General features: G+C 38.6%; 1 protein-coding gene across 1 annotated transcript; it reads right to left on the bottom strand.

Moving 5' to 3' along the window:
* Window positions 1–11,613: 11,613 nt before the first annotated feature.
* On the bottom strand, window positions 11,614–13,392 carry LOC142143101 (serine/threonine-protein kinase SBK1-like). Its single transcript, XM_075200814.1, has 3 exons — window positions 13,275–13,392; window positions 12,787–12,989; window positions 11,614–12,393 (listed from the first exon to the last, which is right to left on the bottom strand). Exons 1-3 carry the CDS (start codon window positions 13,390–13,392, stop codon window positions 11,614–11,616), a joined length of 1,101 nt encoding a protein of 366 aa, XP_075056915.1.
* Between the last annotated feature and the right edge of the window lie 9,151 nt (window positions 13,393–22,543).

A 22,543-nucleotide genomic window follows, 5' to 3' on the forward strand; every position in this document is an offset into this window, starting at 1 on the left:
ACCATACTGGATTTTAATATTTAATGGTTTATTCCGAAAGGCGGGGGGTTAGTGAGCATATAAAAATAAATAAACAAACAATATGTGCGACCAACTTTAAAACATTGGCGTGTATGACTGTAATGCTGAATATGACTGCAACATTTGAGTACTTAACAACTTTAACTGTTATAATGCCTAATGAATTAGAATACAATGGATTTTTATAAATGTTACTTTTTATTATTTGGAAAGATATAAAATATATGCTTAAGTAAATATTATAGGCCTGAATTATGTCGGAAGCAACAAGCGTTTTAAAGAAGCATGTGCGTAGTTCTCATAATATTCAAATCCAATCGTTGATGGGATTTCCATTTTAACCATTTCAAACTCGGTATAAGTACATTCTTGCTATTTGTTGCCGTATGTAGATTGACAGAACAGACTGCAGAATATGCACAATACATAAGTGCAATTTAAAGTTCCACCAGAAAAAAATTCCTAAAACTAATTTGCAACTCTTAATACTATATTCATTCAAAAAAAAAATGTTTAAAAAGGTTTTTATTTACATTATTTTACAGCATGTTCTTAGCGCATACTGTACATGCAAAGAATTTTTTGTAGTTTCTCTTACTTGCAGACACCTGTTCAGGCACATGTGCATGTGTATAGTGATTACTATAAGTCGGCACTTACATCTGCCCTGTAGCTGTTGCAAATAATACGGCTACAAATCATGTACATACAAGTTGCCCTGACCTTGAATCAGCAGCATCTGTGTAGTCACGCCCATATTGAACATTGCGTCCACCCTTTCCCACGCTTGCTCTGCTCTTTAAATCGAAGGCTTTTGTAAGTGTCATTTGCATAGGGACATAAATTGCATGCATCTGGGTTCACTGGTGAAAGTCTCGTTCTGGCGCATGTGCAGTTTTACACCAGCAACAGCACCCAATTAGACTTGTATTTAAAGATGAATCAGGCCCTATAAGTTGACCTTTGATTGAAGGTTGCATTAGTAATAATAGTAATTGTGTTTATTACATTTACCATTGATTAAAATTAAATTTGATGTAGCCCTTCCAAACAGCAACTGCCCTTAGCAATGGCTGTGCTCCAATGACACAGATGGGATGTCAGTCATACATGACACAGGGGGTGATATGTGGAAAGTAAAATCAATGTCACTGATGTGCAAGACCCAGCAGCACCTTCAGCTGTAGGTCCATACTTACATGTCATATGCAGCAGTCATGTAATAGAACACATAGCTCTAGTCAGTTCTCCTCCACGTCCTGTGGTTGGATACACCAGATAAGTCATGTGATGTAGTAAGAGATTGGTCAGACTAATTCCTGTAATGCTGTGATCCCGTTCTCCTTGATCCACACAATATACACAACATAGCCAAAAGTATGTGGGCACCGCTTCCAAGTAGTGTTTTTGGCCATTTCAGCCAGATCCTTTGCTAACCATTGCATAAAATCAGGCACACGGCCAGCAATCTCCATAGTCACACAATAGCAGTAGAATGGGTCTGTTAAAGTTGTATATATAATAATAATAATAATAATAATAACAACATTTATTGTCAGCAACCTGATTTGCAATAATATTATATATTATTGTTATAATACATATTATTATTTTGAGGAATTGCTGGTGCAATACTGTGAAAAGGCTGGAACTATATCTTGAGCAAATATCTCTTCTAAGAAAGTAGATCCGTGAAGTTAATCCTGATTCATTGTGAGCCATCCATGTGACCTCTGTGATGACATCATTTTGTAAACACACCCACCATTGTAAAAGTTTTCAAATTGACCTGCAGCGCTCTGAGCGGACATTCTCTCTGATCTATAAATGAAGTAAATCTCTTTTTATTGCAAAATCTACAGTTGGACTGGACAATATTGATTTATTCTGGAAATTAATTCAACAGGTCATACTGAAGAGCTCCTTGACTTTCAATGTAACAATGTTATATAATACCACCTTTCCAATAAGCCAGTTTCTCCCATATGTGCCCGGCTCCGTTTGCCCCGGCCACCTGTAAGTTATGTTATTGTAAAGTGGAAACATCCAAGAGTAAGAACAGCTCAGCCGTGAAGTGGCAGGCCACACAAGATCACAAAACGCTGTGAATTTTTCATTAACATATAGTGCCACAATGTCCCTTGATTTCCCGTTTTTGGAAACAAATATGACAATCCCTCTTAATTATGTACCCTTGTTTCCGGAATGGGCTATTCTAGTTATAATTACCAAGTCCTCTAGAATGACCAACAGGAGGAGAAAACTTTTTGCTGATCTCCACTGTGGTCAAAATAGACATCCTATACGTGTGGATTAACAACGAGTCTCCTACCATGTCCCTTTTCATAATTATCTATTCCATGTATTGCGCCTGGATTGGGTGGAATCCTCCATAAATAAGAAATTATGTACAAAGAACTTCTTTGAAATATGGAAAAGCTTTATTGACATGATGCCACATATACACTCAACATATGTTCACATCTGCTTCATATACTGTACTTGGCATGAAACCAGAACATTATTAGATGATCCTCCAGTCTTGTTGGAACACAACTTTTTAAATACCTAAACGAAAATTAAAAATAAGAATTAAATTTAAATGAAAACAATTGATGAACACAATGGGTAACACAGTGGTTTATTATAACTACAAATAGTTTGCTATATCAACAGTCAGGTAACAAGCACTTATTTCTTCTGGGGATTATGGCCACTTAAATTACTTTTACATAACTATTCAGTGAATAATTATGGGGAACTCAATGGACCACACCTGGGAAGTGGGTATATTCCTTGTGTTATTTTAATTTACATCTTGTGTTTTATTTACGCTGTTAATTATACATATTTTCTTTGTTCTTCATGTTAACATTTTTCTATCATTCTTTCTTTCTTTCTCTAAAAAACATATTTTAATAAAAACATATATTGCAATATATGGAGATTCTGAGACTCCCTGCTTGGACCGGTAGGGTTTTACTGTCAGAGCTGAGGTTGTACCTTGTCTGTTTCAAATACAGCCAGTCTATAAACTAAATCCTTGATGATCTATCCATCTCTTCACCCATCTCTTCCATGTACAGGTTCAGGGAGGGTTGTTGTCTGGAAACCTATGAAGACTGCTCTCCATTGGGATCTTATATATTATCTGCAGATATACATTTAGAATATTGATCTCTGATCCAGCATAGGAAAGTGTATTGTCTGTCTAAATGCAAATTCCAACTAATGGTAAACAGAGAACATTCAGTCCAAGGTGAGGGAAATAAAAATAAATCAGAAAGAATAGAAAGTGAGATATATGTTTGACATAAAAGCAGTAAGAGCTTGTTTACATTTTATGTGTTACATTATATTCACACCCACAGAGATACATTTCAGACTAAACAAAGAATGCATTTCATGCACAGTTCATCAATTTACGGTTTGATCCGTAAGTTTATTTGCAACAATTAAATTTTCAAGAGTTGTGGAATAATGTCTCTTAGATGCAACTTATGTTCTCAATTGAGGGTGGTAACCCAGACACATGAAGAGGGCTTCAGCAAAGAACTAGAGAAGGTTTCCAGCCAAGTTCATGCTGGGAGAATATGGATTTGCTCTCAGTGAAAAGATCAGAAAACAACATCCGCCCATCCACATCATACACAACACAATCATATGGTCACTACATAGCAGTGTCCTGGGAGGGGATTGTATTCAGATGCTGATGTACAGGCCAAGTAACAAGAATTGTGCTGGATAGTCACAAGCCCATTGTCCTGTAACCATATGTTATTCTACTAGTGATAACTAATCCCAGGTGGGATAATAAGCTGTAAGTGACTTGCTTCCTCTATCTTACACTAGAAAAATCCATAAAAGTAAATGAACTACAGCAGAGTATCGTGTGTTTTGGGTTGTCTGCATGCTTGGACATATTTCATCTGTGTGTGTATACACCAGTTTTTATTAGGTACTCTCTATTAGTGGTCAAAGTGGGTGTATAGAAATGGTGGTATGAAGAATGTAATGAGAATTTAAATGAATGGAATCTGATAGTTTTACAATGACGGCAGTAGGAGAAGTGACGATATGGCTTACCACCGTATATACCCCCACTTCCACCACTGCTCTATATAATAATACTTAATAAAATATAAATTACAACTTTTATAAAATGAAAACATTTTTTATAGATATAGTGCTCATCTGCATGAGCGGCCTGGATACTAAGGACTGTGATCTCAACTGATGCTGCTCATAAGCGTAAGAGACAGTCTGTAGTCAGACTTTAAAGAGAAAGAGAGCGAGAGATGATCCTTAGCCAGATGTCATATAGGATAAGGTCTAGAGTCAAAAGTCACAGACAGGAAGAGGTGGCCTAGTGTCCATTGTCAAAGAGATAGAGAGAGAGAGACTGACTTCAGAAATACAACACATAGAAAGAGATGGTCTTGAGGCAGTTGTCACAGACAGGGAGAGAAATATTAGAGAGATGCCACAGAGAGAGACATTCTAGAGTCAGATTTCAGAGAAAAAGACTGTTTTGAGTCAGATGTCAGAGGAAATTGTCTAAAGTCAGTAGTCAGAGAGAAAGAGAGATAGAGAGACTGTTTAATGTCTGAGATGAGAGAGATGTTCCAGATCATGATGTCACAAAGAGAGAGATGGGTTAGAGCCATAAATCACAGAGAGGGAGAGACATTTTAGAGAGAGATGTCACAGAGATAATTTTGAGTCACAGGGAGCGCGTCCCCCTAGCACTTCCGCCTAGGGAGGAAAGCTGACAAATTCCAATGTTGCGGCTGGAAGAAGAGGTGTATGAGGTGAAGGCCAGGAGTAGAGACTTTTCACTCTACTACACTTGCCAATACCTCGATTTGCTCTAGGCCTGGGCAGGGAGCTATGGACAATCGGGACAGGGAAAAATCCCGCCTGAACACCCTACTCATCATGGTATGGATGAGGGCCCTACCAAGAAAGAAACAAAGCCGGAAAATGTTACTCACTAGGAAAAAGTCTTCTTGATAACGGTCTCTATGCTGCCACTTGGAACCTAGAAACAGGTGTGACACGACAACACCACCACCACAGAACTATCTCCCTAGCACTAACGTGCCTCCCACACCAGAATTATTCTACATCTTAATAACAGCAAACAAGCAGCACCTGATCCTATTAACAGTCTAAGTGATTGGCTGATGCACAACACTAACACGAAACCTCTGATGGGTGTAGTGAACTACTTACCCTACAGTTCGAAGGTACGCAAGGCACAGAATGCAAACGTTACTGAATAGCAAAAGTCTACCTTTAATGGGGGCCTGATATCTGGATCCTATAGAAAAAAATATTAAGAAAGATACATAGACAAGACAATAACAGACAGCACAGTGTTTTTCCTAACTGGACAACATCACAAATGCTTACAGTTACTAGGCCTCACAGTCCAAGTACACCACGAAATGGCTGCCTACACATTCAATGGGGACAGACTGGTCATGGTCTCACTATAAGAAATTACTACCTAATTACTATCCTAATGCCACTTTCAACCCACAGGCCTCATGCCAGAACTTGCCCGCAGGCCTATAACCTGGTACTGTGCTTCCCCGAGGCTTTTTGCCTGGTGTTATGCCCCTTAGGCTGCATAGCCTGCTGTGCCCCCTCAGGCCTTCCAGAACTGGCACGTGGGGAAAATAGAGAGAGTCTTGAGATAGATTTCAGAGAGGGAGAGATGCATAAGAAAAGGAGAAAGTGTTGAATCTGATGTCACAGAGAATCAGTTTATTTAGATGTCATAATTAAAGACAGACAGTCTAGGGACAGATGACATGGAGATACAGATACTGTGCCGAGTTAAATATTAGAGAGAAATTTCTTGTATGTGATGCTCACACATTTGGAGAATAGTTACTTTTTAGGATATTCAAACACCCACTTGTCTAAACACTGTTGAACCTTTAGCTCGTTAATAGAAGAAAAGAACAGTGATTGCAATAAAGTATAATGTAATTGCATCAATGTTTAACAGAAGTCTATACTTTTTACATTAAAAATGCTGGAATCTATTTTATAAATCTATATAATTAAAAGTTGGAGTTTATCTTTTTTATTATTAATAAAAATGTTGGTGGGATCAGAAACCAAACTGTTATCTAAACATTAATTCTATATCTCAGCCACAATGTTAAAATCATCTTTCACCTTCCAATAACTACATTGAATTACATTTAATATGGTAATCAAAATATATTGCATATATGCAAACCACAAAAATGAGTTAAAACAGGTGCAATGAAGAGATAACAGTAAGACAAATATAGAATATTACTTAATATTGAGAAAAATCACCCATATGACAAACTCCACCACTCTGTCACGAGCCGCGGTGGTACTCACAGCCGCCGCGGCTCGGTTCCTGTGCCCCCTGGCATCCCGGCCGCCACCTTGACGACTGTGACATAATTTCCGCCTAGTACCCAACCATTGCCAATGCAAGGGCCGGACGCTCTTGACTGTAGCGCTGCGTCCCGTCAACAGAGGACAGCCGGGCGCATGTGCAAAGCTAAGTAATAGCTGTAGGCTATTAAGGTTTAATTTATTAATTAGCAGGGGCCTGTGTGCAATTTCAGAGCTAGGCTCTGGTTGGCTGACTGGTGTATTTAGGGCAGTGAGGTCTGCAGCCTCCCTGCCGGTTATAGCTTTCTGCCCAGTCTTGCTGACCTGCTCCTATTTGCTACTCCCTGTCCTGTGGATACTCTGTTTGATTCTCTGTGTATGACCCCTGCTTGGATTACTGGACTCTGCCTGTTTTGCCCGTGACCCTGACACTTCTTACGTGTACCTTGGACCTTGCTACCGTGCCTGTGAGCCTGACCTCTGGCGTGTTTTACGATTACCCTGCTTGCCTGTGACCCTTGACCTTGGCTATCGTTTTGACTACCCGCTACCTTCTACCAGTCTCCGGGCCCGCCACTGTGGTCCTGCATTACCAACCCACACTACACTTGGAGCTAAGTTCTGGAGGCATCCGAGTACCGATGAGCGCGTCAAGCTCTAAAGGAAAGGCGGCGCTATAGGCGAAGATCTCCGTCATCTAGCTCTGTGGGCTGCTCAGGGCCAGCAGCCTAACATTATAACCGGCCATACAGACATTCCGGAGACGAAATTGGGATGGATGGAAGCGGAACCAAATTGTCTCCATTTCAAGCTCTGGCGGGTCCCTGTATCAAATGATCCAGGGATTGTCCCAGCGTTTGTCCGCTCAAGAGGAGAACTCCTGGACTACACTAGCCATTTCCGGTTCCGCTGATGAACCCAAGTTAAATTTGCCAGATCGGTTCTCCGGAAATAGAGCCCTGTTCCAGAACTTTAAGGAGAGCTGTAAGCTCTACTTTCAGCTGAGACCTCGGTCTTCTGGTTCGGAACAGCAGAGGGTCAGGATTGTCATCTCCCTCCTTCAGGGTGACCCTCAGTCCTAGGCCTTCACCCTGCCTCAGACGAGTCCTACCATGCAATCTATGGAAGCCTTCTTTAATGCATTGGGTCTGCTCTACGACGACCCTGACCGAGTTGCCTCCGCTGAGGCTCATTTACACTAAAGCAAGGACAACGTTCTGCAGAGGAATACTGTGCTGAGTTCCGCCGATGGTCATCTGACAGTGAAAAGAATGATCCAGCATTACACAGCCAGTTTTGTCTAGGACAATCAGAGCAGATCAAAGATTCACTGGTGCAGTATCCTTCTCCCACCTCGTTGGAGACCCTTATGCAACTCGCCATTAAAATTGACAGGAGAATTAAGGAGAGGAAGACCGAGAAAGAGACATTTTCCTTTCAGCCTGCATATTCCCGTTCTTACGGATATTAAGAAACCCATGCAGTTAGAGGCATATCGCCTCTCTCCTGAGGAAAGAAACAGAAGGCAATCACAAGGTCTCTGTCTCTACTGTGGTAATAAAGGCCACTTCTCCCATTTTTGTCCTATCAAACCTGAAAAAGGAGCATGCCTAGGGAACGAGGGGAAGGTTCACTTAGGTTTGCAAATTGTTTCCTCAAAGAATGCTGTCCTTATTCCTGCATAAGTCACTTTCAGTGCCTGTTCCGTGGCTCTGTCAGCCTTCATTGATAGTGGATCTGCGGGCAACTTTCTTGACATTGGGTTTGCCCGCTCTGCTGGAATTCCGACTGTGAAGCTCAAGTCTGCTATTACTGTCTGTGGCTTAGATGGGAATCCATTGCCTGGTGGCAAGATTATCTGGGAGACCCCGCTACTGCAATTAAACATAGGAGGTCTCCACTCAGAGTCCATGACCTTCTTCCTTATCGACTGTTCGTCAGTTCCGTTGATTCTGGGCCATCCTTGGCTTTCCCGTCATAACCCTGTTGTGGATTGGGTGAAAGGAGAAATTATCCAGTGGAGCTCTTAGTGTACACAGTCTTGCTTAACTATGCCTCTGCGAATCATTCAGTCAATTCCTGAGCAGCTTCCCTCACAATATCATGAGTTCTGGGATGTGTTCTCCAAAAAGGCTGCTGACACTTTACCACCTCACCGTGACTTTGACTGTGCTATCGAGCTTATTCCTGGTTCCAAGTTACCCAAGGGACGCTTGTGCTCTCTGTCTGGTCCGGAGACCAAATCAATGCAGGAATATATTGATGAAAACTTAGAGAAAGGTTTCATCAAGCCATCTAAATCTCCAGTAGAAGCTGGATGCTTCTTCGTATCTAAAAAAGATGGAGGACTAAGACCCTGTATCGACTATCGAGGACTGAATCTCATTACAGTCAAGAACACCTATCCCCTTCCTCTCATCTCCGTACTATTCGATCATGTAAAAGGCGCTACAGTCTTCACTAAAATCGATCTTCGGGGAGCATATAAAATCATCCGTATCAAAGAAGTAGATGAATAGAAGACGGCGTTTAATACACATTCTGGCCACTATGAATATCTGGTCATGCCGTTTGGTCTTAGCAATGCACCTGCAGTGTTCCAAGATCTGATAACGAAGTTCTTCGGGAGTTCCTTGACTATTTTGTGGTGGTCTATTTAGACGACATCTTCATATATTAAAAATCATTATCTATACATCGGGGTTGCGTCAAACAGGTTCTACAGAAGTTATGAGAACACCACCTTTACGCCAGACTTGAAAAGTGTGAGTTTGAGGTGCAGAAGGTATCCTTCCTGGGTTACGTAATCTCTTCTGAGGGATTCTCCATGGATCCAACCAAGGTCCAAGCTATTCTGGATTGGGTGCAACCAAATAATCTCAAGGCGGTACAGAGGCTCCTGGGCTTCACCAATTATTATAGAAGGTTCATTCGTGGCTTTGCTGACATTGTGGCTCCTATTGTCACCCTGACCCGCAAAGGAATGGACCCAACTAACTGGTTGCCTCAAGCAGTATCCACATTTGAAAGCTTGAAGAAAGTCTTTGTATCCGCTCAGGTCCTTAGACACCCGGATCCTGAAAAACCATTTGTTCTTGAAGTCGATGCCTCTGATGTCGGTGCTGGTGCTATCTTATCACAGAAGGACTCTCATACTCACCGCCTACACCCACGTGTCTACTTCTCCCGTAAGTTCTCATCAGCAGAAGCCAAATACAATGTGGGCAATAGAGAACTATTAGCAATTAAATGGGCCTTTGAGGAGAGGCGACATTGGCTGGAGGGTGCTACACATCGAATCTTTGTCATTACGGACCATAAGAACTTACAATACATACAGTCGGCCAAACGCCTGAACCCCAGACAGGGCTGTTGGTCTTTATTCTTCACCCGTTTAAATTTTGTGATCACCTACCGACCAGGTTCTAAACATGTCCGAGCTGATGCTTGGTCCCGAAGCTTCTTGGCACACCATGTTCCAGTTACAAATCCGGAGCCTATAATTCCCTCTTCCGTAATCCATGCTGGGCTAACCCAAGACCTGAGCATCACACTTCAAAAAGGTTTCAAAGATTAGCTCCTGATAATATCCCGGAGGGACGTTTATTTGTTCCAGTCCATTTAAGGAAGGTAGTTCTTGCAGAAGCACATAATAGTAAAACTGCTGGACATCCTGGAATTCAGAAATCCTCGGAAATCCTCCCCCGTACCGTATGGTGGCCATCATTACCTGCTGACGTCAGGAGCAATGTCCTCTCTTGCTAAGAACAAAATTCCCAGGAATCGCCCTGTAGGCCAGTTGGTTCCATTGCCCATTCCTGCAAAACCTTGGACACACTTGTCCATGGACTTTATAGTCGATCTGCATCTCTCTGCAGGACACAACACCATATGGGTCGTGGTAGACAGATTCAGAAAGATGTCACACTTCATACCATTAACCAAGCTTCCTAGTGCTCGAGATTTGGCTATCCTGTTCATCCAGCATATTTTCTGTCTACATGGACTTCCTATTGATATCGCTTCTGATCGTGGGTCCCAATCCATAGCACTATGCTGGAAATCTTTCTGTACCCTTCTTGGAATCAAGATCAGTCTTTCATCTGCATACCACCCTCAGTCTAATGGGCAAACTGAAAGGGTTAACCAGTCCTTAGAACAGTTCTTACGATGTTTTACTTCAGAATTTCACGACAACTGGTCCTCTTTGTTACTCTGGGCGGAGTTTGCCTACAATAATTCATGTCATTCATCTACTCAAACCTCCCCATTCTACTGTAATTTTGGTTTTCATCCCAGGTCCAACTCCTTGTATTCCCTCAAATCTGCTGGTATTCCGGACATTTGTTCCACAGCTGGTGATCTTAAGGTAATCTGGAAAAAAGTTCAGTCCTCTTTTATACAAGCCTGAAAAAAAAATTTTGGATCGCCACCGTACCACCTGCTCCCTTAAAGTGGGCCAGAAAGTGTGGCTTTCTACATGAAATATTAGGCTCAGACAGCCTTGCAGGAAACTGGGGCCTAAATTCATAGGTCCCTTCCTCATTGTCAAGCAGATTAATTCCGTAGCTTTTAGATTGCAAATTTCTGGTTCGTTGAGGATCCCCAACACATTCCATTGCTCCATGCTTAAACCTGTGCTATACCTAAATCAATCCCAGCCTCCAAGTTCGCATGTATGGAATCGGAACAAACCGGGTTCTAAAGATATATCATTCAGAAGATTCTCGATTCTAAGAAGGTGCAGGGTCAGGTGCACTTCCTAGTACAGTGGAGGAATTGCGGTTTGGAAGATCGCTCCTGGGTTCCGCAAAGACAACTTCATGCTACAAGACATCTGAAGTAGTTCTTCAAAAAATTCCCTAAGAAACCTGGGTGTCGGGGTCCCTTAACCCCTCTTCAAGTGGGGGGGGTACTGTAACGAGCCGCGGCGGTACTCACAGCCACCGCGGCTTGCTTCCTGTGCCACATGGCGTCCCGATCATCACCTTGACTACCGGGATGCAATTTCCGCCTAGTACCCGACCGTTGGCAAGACAACGGCCGAACGCTCTTTACTGTAGCGCCGCGTCCCGGCAATAGAGGACAAATGTTCACATGAACAATTCCAGTGATAGCAGTTACTATACTTACATTAGTAATAGGTTGCATTGGGTTTGAAATTGAATATTGCCTTTCCAAATGTATCTATTATAATGGTGAGGTCTAACCAATCTCTACTTCAGATCCCAGATTAAGGCTGTTTTCTGTCCAAAAACTCAACGTTGAGGGACTATAATTAGAGAAGGATTCTTCTGAGGTATAGGTCACAATGATATAGTCCACATCACTGGGGCTTTCAACAATAATAAATTCATCTTCTCCCTCTATTATGATGCCTTGGGCTTCGTCGTCTCTGATTTCATTATCTTCTTCTTCTACCACAATCTGAAAGACTTCCTCTGGAATATCTTCAACTCCCCATTGAAAGTCAAGATTATTCAGGACAACACCTACTGGATACCTGATGGTAGGATCTTTTGAGAGCAGAACATGGAACATATCCTGAGCCTTCCTACTGAATTTCGCGAAGGATCTTGGAGATGCAATTTGTCGTACAAGACTTTGCCAGTTGATGAACTCCTGGAAAATTGGGTCTTCATCCACAGCTCTTCTCCACGGAAAGGATCCAGTGAATGCAACAAAGAGAAGCACACCAAAAGCCCAGACATCAACACTTGGATCCAAGGCTAAGAAACTGCCATATTTCAAGTCACAGAGTTCCGGGGACATGTATGGTATGATGGGTGACATAGATGGAACAAGGGTCCCTGCACGCTGAGTTAATCCAAAGTCACTCAGCTTGATGTGGTGGCAATCTTTGTCCATTAGAAGCACATTATCTGGTTTCACGTCCCTGTGCACCAGTGATTTACTGTGCATGTACTCTAGAGCTCTGGCCAGCTGCAATGCGCATCGTTTCACCATCTCTTCTGGAATTCCAACCTGAAAAATTAGAATACATAATTTTAGAAGTGTCTCCGTTAGAGAAGATCTTATAAACTTCTTTATGAAACTTTTAGATGGCAAATATTAAGATAGTGGGAAAACAGATATTTTCTACTGTGATACATAAATGTCACTGGTTGTCAATGATAATAATAATGTATAACCTATGAAATATTAGTGAAATTGAAGTCAGCATTTTATCCTCATATTAAAAAATATCCAATTTCTATTATATTATTCCAAAATTTTTAGGACATTTACACATGATAACATATTGGTTCATATTTGTCAACCAAATATAAAAAACAAATATAAATATAAAAACACAAAGGATGAATGTATCATGTAACACTTTTCACATTAAGGAGATCTGAATTTTGCTCTACTTACACCACGCTGAATGATGGAATGAAGGGATCCGGCAGGTGCCAGCTCCTGGGTCATAGTGTAGTGGTTATTAGTCTGAATGAAGGTGGGATGAGTAGAGATGATGCCTTCACAGCCTGATAGGTAGATGGATACAAAGAGCTCATGGAAGAACAATTCCTGCGTTGTCTGGTTCTTCTTCACTTTTTTTAAGGCAACAGATTTACCTGATCAGAAAAAGTACAATATTGTACAATGATTAATATACATTAGATAAACAATTTCCCATCAGTAGCTTCTGCAGGAAACCATCTCATTTCTAGCACGCAATCCAAAAAGAGCTTCATTTGTGGTAACACATGCATTAGACATTTACAGAGCAAGAACTGTACTTACACTTCATAAGACAAACACATTTAGCGGTACCCACTTCATAAATATGTTATGGGTCAATTCTTATCTGTGCCCATCGCTGAAATCTTTCTAGTACCTATTTATGTCTATAGGCTTACCAGTTTCCCTCTCTTGAGCCATTACAACTTGACCATAAGTCCCCTGGCCCAGCTGTTTCAACACTTGAAAGTTGTCTTTTGATACCTGCTGGATCTCAAAATGTTGATTGTCCTCCATGTTAATCTAGAAGATGATTGCACAAGTCCTCAAATTTGAGGTCAGACTCGATCTGTAACCACAAAATACAAAAATGTTTAGAGCAAATGTGTGAAAGTTATATATATATATCATAAAATTTCAAGGAAGGATTGGTCTGCACACAATAATTTTCAAATCTATTAAACAGCCTACACTGCGCTGTGACTTAAAGTACAATACACAGTACAAGAGGCAGGTACACTCTTTAAGCACGAAGACCATATCTATACATAATTAAAGACAGATACTGTCAAACTCAGTAGTAAAATAAACTTTATAATAGAACAACACCTATGGATAGATGGATAGGGTGCTGGGCCAGAAAAAAGGCAGAAACAAACTTCAAAATATACAACATTTGAAGAAAGGGTGATCTGGACACCCTAACCTCCAAATAAATTAAAGCTGCTACACTACTGTGATTGAAAGTACAATGCACAATCCAATATGCATATTCATACATAATTAAAGACAGATATAACTCTGCAGGAATATAGACTCTATAATAGAACAATGAGAAGAAACTTGAGGGGCCTGATTCATTAAGGAAAGTTAAAGCAAAAAAAAAGAAGCACCTTGGTAAAACCATGTTGCATTGGAGGGGGAGGTATATTTAAAATGTGATTGCAGATGTATAGTTGAGGTAAGGCACGTCCTAGATTAACTTTAAATTTCAGTGTAAAAATAAAGCTATCAAGTATTTGTGTGCTACATGAAAAATAATGCCAGTATTTAACTAATGTGCAAAATAATAAACTAATTGGCACCCTTTGGATTTTAAAATTGGTTTGTCCCAGAGAAAATGTATTCCTCTTTTTTTGCCTCTTTTTTTGCCTTACTTTTCCTAATGAATCAGGCCTGAGGTTCATAGTTTGATCAAAATGTGTACAAAGAACCTCATGTTTATTATAGTTTTTCTATTATAGACTTTATATCATTGCAGAGTGTAAAATATATCTGTCTTTAATTATGTATAAATTGGTCTTCTTGCTTAAAGAGTGTACCTGCATCTTGGATTGTGTATTGTATCATAAAGGAACGACATTGCCAAATCCTAGCGTTGTATATCCTTAAAGGCGAAGAGAGAATGTTTAAGGACATTCTTAACAATTCTACTAATAATCAGTAAAAAGCAAGGTTTAAATTCCTTACTATTAGCAAATTTCATACTAAGGGCTATCACAAGTCTATTGCTATGCAAGAACTACATATTACCACCTTGGACTGCACAGTGTCAATAAAGTAAGTGTACATATTTCAAAATGTATTACCAAAAATATGATGGAGATGAAACTTTAGAGCATTAAAATTTAACTTACCTAAGCAGTAAAATGTCAGGAGAAGTTGGATATTCAGAGAAGCTGCTCCAATGACTCACAGAACAGGTTTAGTCCAAGAAGTTGGGTAAAATCTTCCTCAGATGTCCAATCTTGTACAACTTGTCCTTGGTATCACAGAGAAGTCCTTAGTGTACAGTTAAAACAGATAACTGAAGTACTTAAACTATATCATGATCAGCCTTATATTGGGAGTTCAGCCAGGGGCTTGAGGTTACTCCCCATCCAGAGATAATTGAAAGTTGATGAACCTCTATTAAGATGCAAATGAATGTATCACCTAGAACTTGCCCATTTATGATGTAGCTATTGTGATTGCATTAGTTGTGGATTGGTCACAATGGATGGCAGGGAGGGGATTATGTTGTATTATTATTTCTTCTTCAATGTAATGCATACACATGATTTAAAGACTTTGCAATTGTTAAAATCTTTCCACCCTTAACAGTTATGCCCAAAACAGAAACTTACATGGGAAAAGTTCCTTCCACACCTAAGTATTTAACATATGTTTCTGGATGCTACAAAAGGCTGTGCATATAGATTATGTTACAAGGTATCTTTTGTTTTGTTTGCTAACTTAATTAACATTAACCTATTCATTCTTTGCTCCCAAGAGAGCCAAACAGGGTGGGAGCCAATGCCAAATGTTTTTTTTTACAGGAGACAAGCAGTTAATTTATTCGGTTTTAAATCAAGTAATTTAATCTAGTTTGAAACATATAGTTGAAATTGTTATAATATACTGATTATATTTTAATAATGTTTTTTTTTCTCTCATTTCAATTAGGATACACCAACAGGATTCAAGGACTATTACTTAAAAAAAATGCTTTTCTTGGATATTACTAGGAAATTAATTGATAAAAGCATACTGTATACTAAATTTGGACATCTTTCTGTATCAATAGAATTTATATTTATATTTTAGTCAAATTTAAATAATCACTGATATAAGTACATTTGTTAGAAATAAGTAGATATATATTAGTGGATATTTATAAATTTTTTGAAAAAATAATTTTTGTTCTAGTTAATTTTAAGGTTTAAGCACATAGATTTAAGAAATAACAAATTGTGCAGAGATACAGTATTTGTGATATGCCTGATACACATGAATATATGAGATGTATGAATGCAGTATACAAGTATGATTTTAGAGATATATTGATAGAACTATTATCTGAACAAAGCATATGGGTAAGTGTGTTAATGAGTAAAAGGAAAAGACTAATTGAATATATATAAATTTTGCTACTTTATGAAATTTGGTAGTTTGTAAAAAAACAGGTATAGTAAGATGGTGCATATCAGTGGTATATCACAGGAAATGTCCAAATTATGTTGATTTTTTTTTTCTTCTGTTCTCTCTCCTTTCCTTTGAGTAAGTGCTAGATATGTTTTAGGATGTAGCTGCTTATGAAAATATTAAATAATTATAAATGTTTGATAATGACAGAACTTTTTGTTTATAGTTAAATTGGGAATTAAGAATTAAAATTACTCATGTTGTAATAACCTTCTGTGGTCAATAGGGGCACTCTAACAGCTCAACTGGGGTTTGATGTATATGGTTGAGGGAAATTTATTTGTAACCCCCCTACTGTGGGGACCTGGGGAATTTGATTTATCCACTGAGAGTGAATAAGGTAGGAACATATCGTTCTATATTTTAATTAAATTTTGTGTTGATAAACCGAATTCCTGCTTTGAGAGTCTATCAGAGGTGCTGGAGTGTTCCTAAAGGGACAGTGGTAATATTGGTATAAATAGTCCTAATGCGATTGTTATATACAGCATTGGTTTGTTTGCTTAGCATACACATATGTGTTCCTGTGTTGCCACATGTTTAAGCAGCTGCTTTGATAGATAGTCCTGTTGTATTTTATAGTAAAATCACTTGTTAAAGCCTCTGAAACGTTTTTACTATTGTTGGGAAGTTGATTTTCTGCGCAGAAAAGGTGTATATTGTGTGACTTTGTGACTTAAATACACTGTTTTATTGTTGAATGGTCTCAGTTTCTGTCTGACGAGGCAGGTTGCCCAACTTAAGGACAGAATACGGGGCAGGTATACTGGCGGCGAAAACAAAGGAGGTTTTCGCAAAGCGCGCCCAATAGTAATCACAACGTTTACTGATAGTTAGTATCTTTAAGCGGTGCGATCGGACCACACGTTAAGGCTATGATTGTGACTTGGGAGAGCAGCTTGGAGGAATTATGTTGGCAAGGTTGGTAATTGATTTTGCCAGATGCTGCCAGTTTTAATAGACTCAACAGATTTGTTGGAGAGGCAGGGTATCAAGGAGCTGATAGTCTCGTGGTCCGCATTGATATTTCTGTGATAGGGGTCCTCGTTTGGTGCAAGAGGAAGCGAGTGGATGCGGCTTGAGCAAATACATCCACGGCCGTTAAAAATCTCTAGCGGTAGATTGCGTGTGGCAAAGTGTTGAAAGTATTCGTTGGAGCGGCAGAGTATCGAGGAGCTGATAGCCCTGTGGTCTGCAAAGATATTGACATTGTTCAACATGGGTGCTAAGCATACGCTAGAGATGGTCAATGTACTGCCTGAAAAAGGGCCTATTGGTCAGCGAGATTTCTTATGTGTAAGAAATATGGTGCATGTGCAACTGCATATTGCGACAAGTGGGTCAAGATGACCAAGGATTGTGTTAGGCCTTTCCCAACGATAGGTAGTTTCAATTCAGAGGTACTGAATAACGTTAGCGATAAGGTACGATTGATTTAAATCAACAAAAATGAGAATTGAAAATGATGACTGTTTAACACTGTGGAAACTTCAAAAGGGCATGTAGCAGGATAGCGTGCAAAGCGAAAGGTAGCACAGCAAAATGAAGTGAGAGCAAGCTGGAAAGTTTAAACAAAATAAAAAAAAAAACTTATATAAATCAAATTTGTATTTTAAGTTCACAAAAAAATAAAATTGTGTTAAACATAATTGCGTGTTTAAATTTTTGGCAGTATGCATCCGCCAATACCCTTGTGCTCCACAGCCAAAGTGGCCGACCAGAGCAGAGGGGAGGAGCAGTGCACGGCTCAGCCCCAAAACTATAGTTGACCATCAGGAAGTTGAGACATCTGGGTTAAGTACACAAAGCATGGCTACAAGTAAAGAGGTGATAACAGTAATTACAATAGTGAATATTACAAACATTGTAAATGCTAATATGTAGAATCAACTCATGCGAGTTGTAACCTAGAGAAAAAATGAATGTTTAGAAATATGGCAACAGGATGAAATTGAAAACAAAATATAGTTGCGGCAGCGTTTAGTGAGTAAGGATTATTTATGAGTTATTGGAAAATGCTTAATGTTAAACTGTTTATAAAACAGATTGTAGGGGAACTGTCATTATCAAATGTTCTAAATGAAAAATCCATATATATATTATGCATGTCCTTGGAAAATGTCATTAGTGTAAATTCTCATATTTTCTTTCTATTATAAATAAATTTGTTTTCACAGATCAGCCACAGAAATCCTTGTTTAGTTGTTTGTTTTTTCCCTCCCCAATAGATATTAGGAGAAAAAGGGGGGGTTTGAAAAGTTGTGATAAGAAGATGCTAAAATCTGCGATTTTTGGAGGAATGACAAGACTCCATCTTACCTTGCCAAAGATTGACATCATGATGTCACAGCAATGAAAGAAAATATTATCTTAGACGTTTTTGACAGGGATAAGACATAGCTTAATTAGGAGTTGTTCAAATATGTGATCACTATCCTGGTGTCAGAAGCAAAATAAGGCAGACGTTTTTGTTTTATCTCTGCATAGTGGAATGAGTTTGAAGACATTTTGTCTCTTCTCCTATAGTCAAAGATTACCGTGAATTGTAAAAATGTATCTGTATTACTACAACTAATTTCAAAATTGTATTATATGTATATCGTTGAGTCAACAATAGTCAACAAAATGCACACGGACATATTATATCTATATTGATCTATATTTGTATTAGAAATTATTGAGTAGATATCTGATTGCACCTTTGTGATATTGCTTGCACAGATTACTGTATTTTAGAATTTCTCGCCATTTATGTAGGGTGTGGGATTTGTGAAAACGTATGTGTATAGTACAGTAGATTATTCTAGTTTAGTGATATATATAGTAAAGGATTAATTATGTAGACCTGATCAGGAAAATGTTTTGCTGTATAATAGATTTAGAAAATGTTAAGTAGGTTGCCATATCTTAGGAGGTCCTATTACAATTTAGTTCAGAAGGTTATCATTATGTCTTTACATTATGTGATTTCATCCGGATTTATACTGGTCATTATATAACATAGTACTGGATATATATATATTGTGAACAGTGTAAATTAGGTGAGGGATAGAAGTAAGATTCTTTAGAAGGGTTAAAGTTAGTTTATTGTTTTATTACCTTTAAAAAAAGGTATTGATTTCATTGTTTTCAGAAAGATAGCATGCACCTTAGTTTAATGAAGGACAAGGGAATTATGATTATCTTTTGACTATATATATTAGGTACTGCTGTTAGAATTGAGCAAAGTGATAACTGAGCCAAGCTTGGTGTGGCCAGAGGGTTATCTTTTGGTTTTGCACAGCATCATAAGCACTTTCAGACCTCTATCTAACTTTTCATTTTTTTAAAACATTTTTGTTTAGGAAAGCAGCCACATGTAATGACATTTGAACTTTAACAATGAGTGACTGTCAAATATTTGATTACCATAAGTCTAACAGCTGAAAGAAAAAAAAAGGAGTTTGAAAATCCTCTCCCCAGACTTGTGAAACACTGACTGTTACAAGTAGAAATTTACTGTGTTCTGGTTGTGTAATAAAGCAATGGGAAGGATATTACCAGGTGTTGAAGACCGCTAACACATTACTGAAGGTTGTGAAAAGAGACACTTGGATCCACTCTACCATTTGTAAGAAGAACACCAAGCCACCAAAAGACCAAGCAGAAAAGGGAGAAATACTTCCACAGCTTGAGAATGTGTTCCAGGAAATGAAAGATTGATTGGTACAAGAAAAACTAATCAGCGAAGAAGAATTAGCCGTACATGGTGGCCACCACCTGTTTGTTTTTCTCCTCATTGATTTCTATATGTTCCAGCATCATCTATTTTCAACTACAGAATGGGGGTTTTGAGAGTGATTCTGAAAATGCTGTTGAGGTTTTAGAAAGGTAACAAGTGAAGTCCAGTTCATTTCTTTGTTCAATCCACAAATTTAAAAGAAATTCATTAGTTTAGAGATTAGATTTGGGATGATATATATATCTCACTGGTTGAACAGATGAACAAAATAAGAAATTGATCAAAAAGAAAATATGTCTACATTGGGGAAACTTTTATTAGTGGTTCTAACTGATCTGTTCGGGAAGGGTCATACTTAGGTTAGGACAAATTGAGTTAAGCACTACATGGTCAAATCAAGGGAAGAATTATTTTATTACTCTTATTAATACACTTTTTAAAATTATTGTATTGGGTACTACAAGAGAGTGGACTGTTAAAGTTGTGTATAGATAATAATAATAACATTTATTGTCAGCAACCTGATCTGCAATATTATTATATATTATTGTTATAATACATAATATTATTTTGAGGAATTGCTGGTACAATACTGTGAAAAGGCTAGAACTATATCTTGTGCAAATATCTCTTCTAAGAAAGTAGATCCGTGAAGTTAATCCTGATTCATTGTGAGCCATCCATGTGACCTCTGTGATGACATCATTTTGTAAACACGTCCACCATTGTAAAAGTTTTTAAATTGACCGGCAGCCAACTGAGCGGACACTCTCTCTGCTAAGAAATCATGGTCTGCAGGCTGTGTGGTTAACTAACTCTGTCTTTGGTAACTATGGTACTTAAGATCTAAAAATTAAGTAAATCTCTTTTTATTGCAAAATCTACAATTGGACTGGACAATATTGATTTAACCTGGAAATTAATTCAACAGGTCATACTGAAGAGCTCCTTGACTTTCAATGTAACAATGTCATATGATACCACCTTTCCAATAAGCCAGTTTGTCACATATCTGACCGGCTACGTCTGCCCCGGCCACCTGTAAGTTCTGTTATTGTAAAGTGGAAACATCTAAGAGCAAGAACAGCTCAGCCGTAAAGTGGCAGGCCACACAAGATCACAAAACGCTGTGAATTTGTCATTAACATATAGTGCCACGATGTCCCTTGATTTTCCGTTTTTGGAAACAAATATAACAATCCCTCTTAATTATGTACCCTTGTTTCTGGAATGGGCTTTTCTAGTTATAATTACCATGCCCTTTAGAATGACCAACAGGAGGAGAAAACTTTTTGTTGATCTCCACAGTGGTCAAAAAAGACATCCTATACGTGTGGATTAACAACGAGTCTCCTACCATGTCCCTTTTCATAATAATCTATTCCATGCATTGCGCCTGGATTGGGTGGAATCCTCCTAAAATAAGGAATTATGTACAAAGAACTTCTTTGAAATATGGAAAAGCTTTATTGACATAATGCTATGTATACTTTCCACACATGTTCACATCTGCTTCATATACTGTACTTGTCACAAAACCAGAGCATTATTAGATGGTCCTCCAGTCTTGTTAGAACACAACATTTTAAATACCTAAACAAAAATAAAAAATAAGAATGAAATTAAATGAAAACAATTGATGAACACAATGGTTAAAACAGTGGTTTATTATAACTACAAATAGTTTGCTATATCAACAGTCAGTTAACAAGCACATATTTTATCTGGGGATTATGGCCACTTAATTTACTTTTACAGAACTGTTCAGTGAATAATTATGGGGAACTCAATTACCCACACCTGGGAAGTGGCTATTACCTCGGGACAATTTTTATTTACATCTTATTTTATTTACACTGTTAATTATACGTATTTTCTTTGTTCTTCCTGTTAACATTTTCTACTCAGAGTGATGTTCTTTCTTTCTCTAAAAAAACATTTTAACAAAAGCATACATTACAATATATGGAACTGAGATTCCCTGCTTGGACCGGTAGGGTTTTACTGTCAGAGCTGAGGTTGTACCATGTCAGTGTGAAATACAGCCAGTCCATAGACTAAATCCTTGATGATCTATCCGTCTCATCACCCATCTCTTCCATGTACAGGTTCAGGGAGGGTTGTTGTCTGGAAACCTATGAAGGCTGCCCTCCATTGGGATCTTATATATTATCTGCAGATATACATTTAGAATATTGATCTCTGATCCAGCATAGGAAAGTGTATTGTCTGTCTAAATGCAAATTCCAACTAATGGTAAAGAGAAAACACTCAGTCCAAGGTGAGGGAAATAAAAATAAATCAGTAAGAATAGAAAGTGAGATATATGTTTGACATACAAGCAGTAAGAGCTTGTTTACACTTTATGTATTACATTATATTCACACCCACAGAGATACATTTCAGACTAATCAAAGAATGCATTTCATAAACAGTTCATCAATTTACGGTTTCATCTGTAAGTTTGTTATTTGTAACAATTACATTTTCAGGAGTTGTGGAATAATGTCTCTTAGTTGCAACTTATGTTCTCAATTGAGGGTGGTAACCCAGACACATGAAGAGGGCTTCAGCAAGAACTAGAGAAGGTTTCCAGCCAGGTTCATGCTGGGAGAATATGGATTTGCTCTCAGTGTAAAGATCAGAAAACAACGTCGTCCATCCACATCATACACAACACAATCATATGGTCACTACATAGAAGTGTCCTGTGAGGGGAATGTATTCAGATGCTGATGTACATGTCAAGTAACAAGAATTGTG

The sequence above is a fragment of the Mixophyes fleayi genome, chromosome 3, assembly GCF_038048845.1.
Source record: "Mixophyes fleayi isolate aMixFle1 chromosome 3, aMixFle1.hap1, whole genome shotgun sequence".
Lineage (NCBI taxonomy): Eukaryota > Metazoa > Chordata > Amphibia > Anura > Limnodynastidae > Mixophyes > Mixophyes fleayi.

Coding starts and splice junctions, on each gene's coding strand:
- LOC142143101 (XM_075200814.1), bottom strand. CDS start 13,392: ATGGAGGACAATCAACATTTTGAGATCCAGCAGGTATCAAAAGACAAC. Junction 12,990..13,274: donor GGCTCAAGAGAGGGAAACTG/GTAAGCCTATAG, acceptor TTTTCTGATCAG/GTAAATCTGTTGCCTTAAAA. Junction 12,394..12,786: donor ATTCCATCATTCAGCGTGGT/GTAAGTAGAGCA, acceptor CTAATTTTTCAG/GTTGGAATTCCAGAAGAGAT.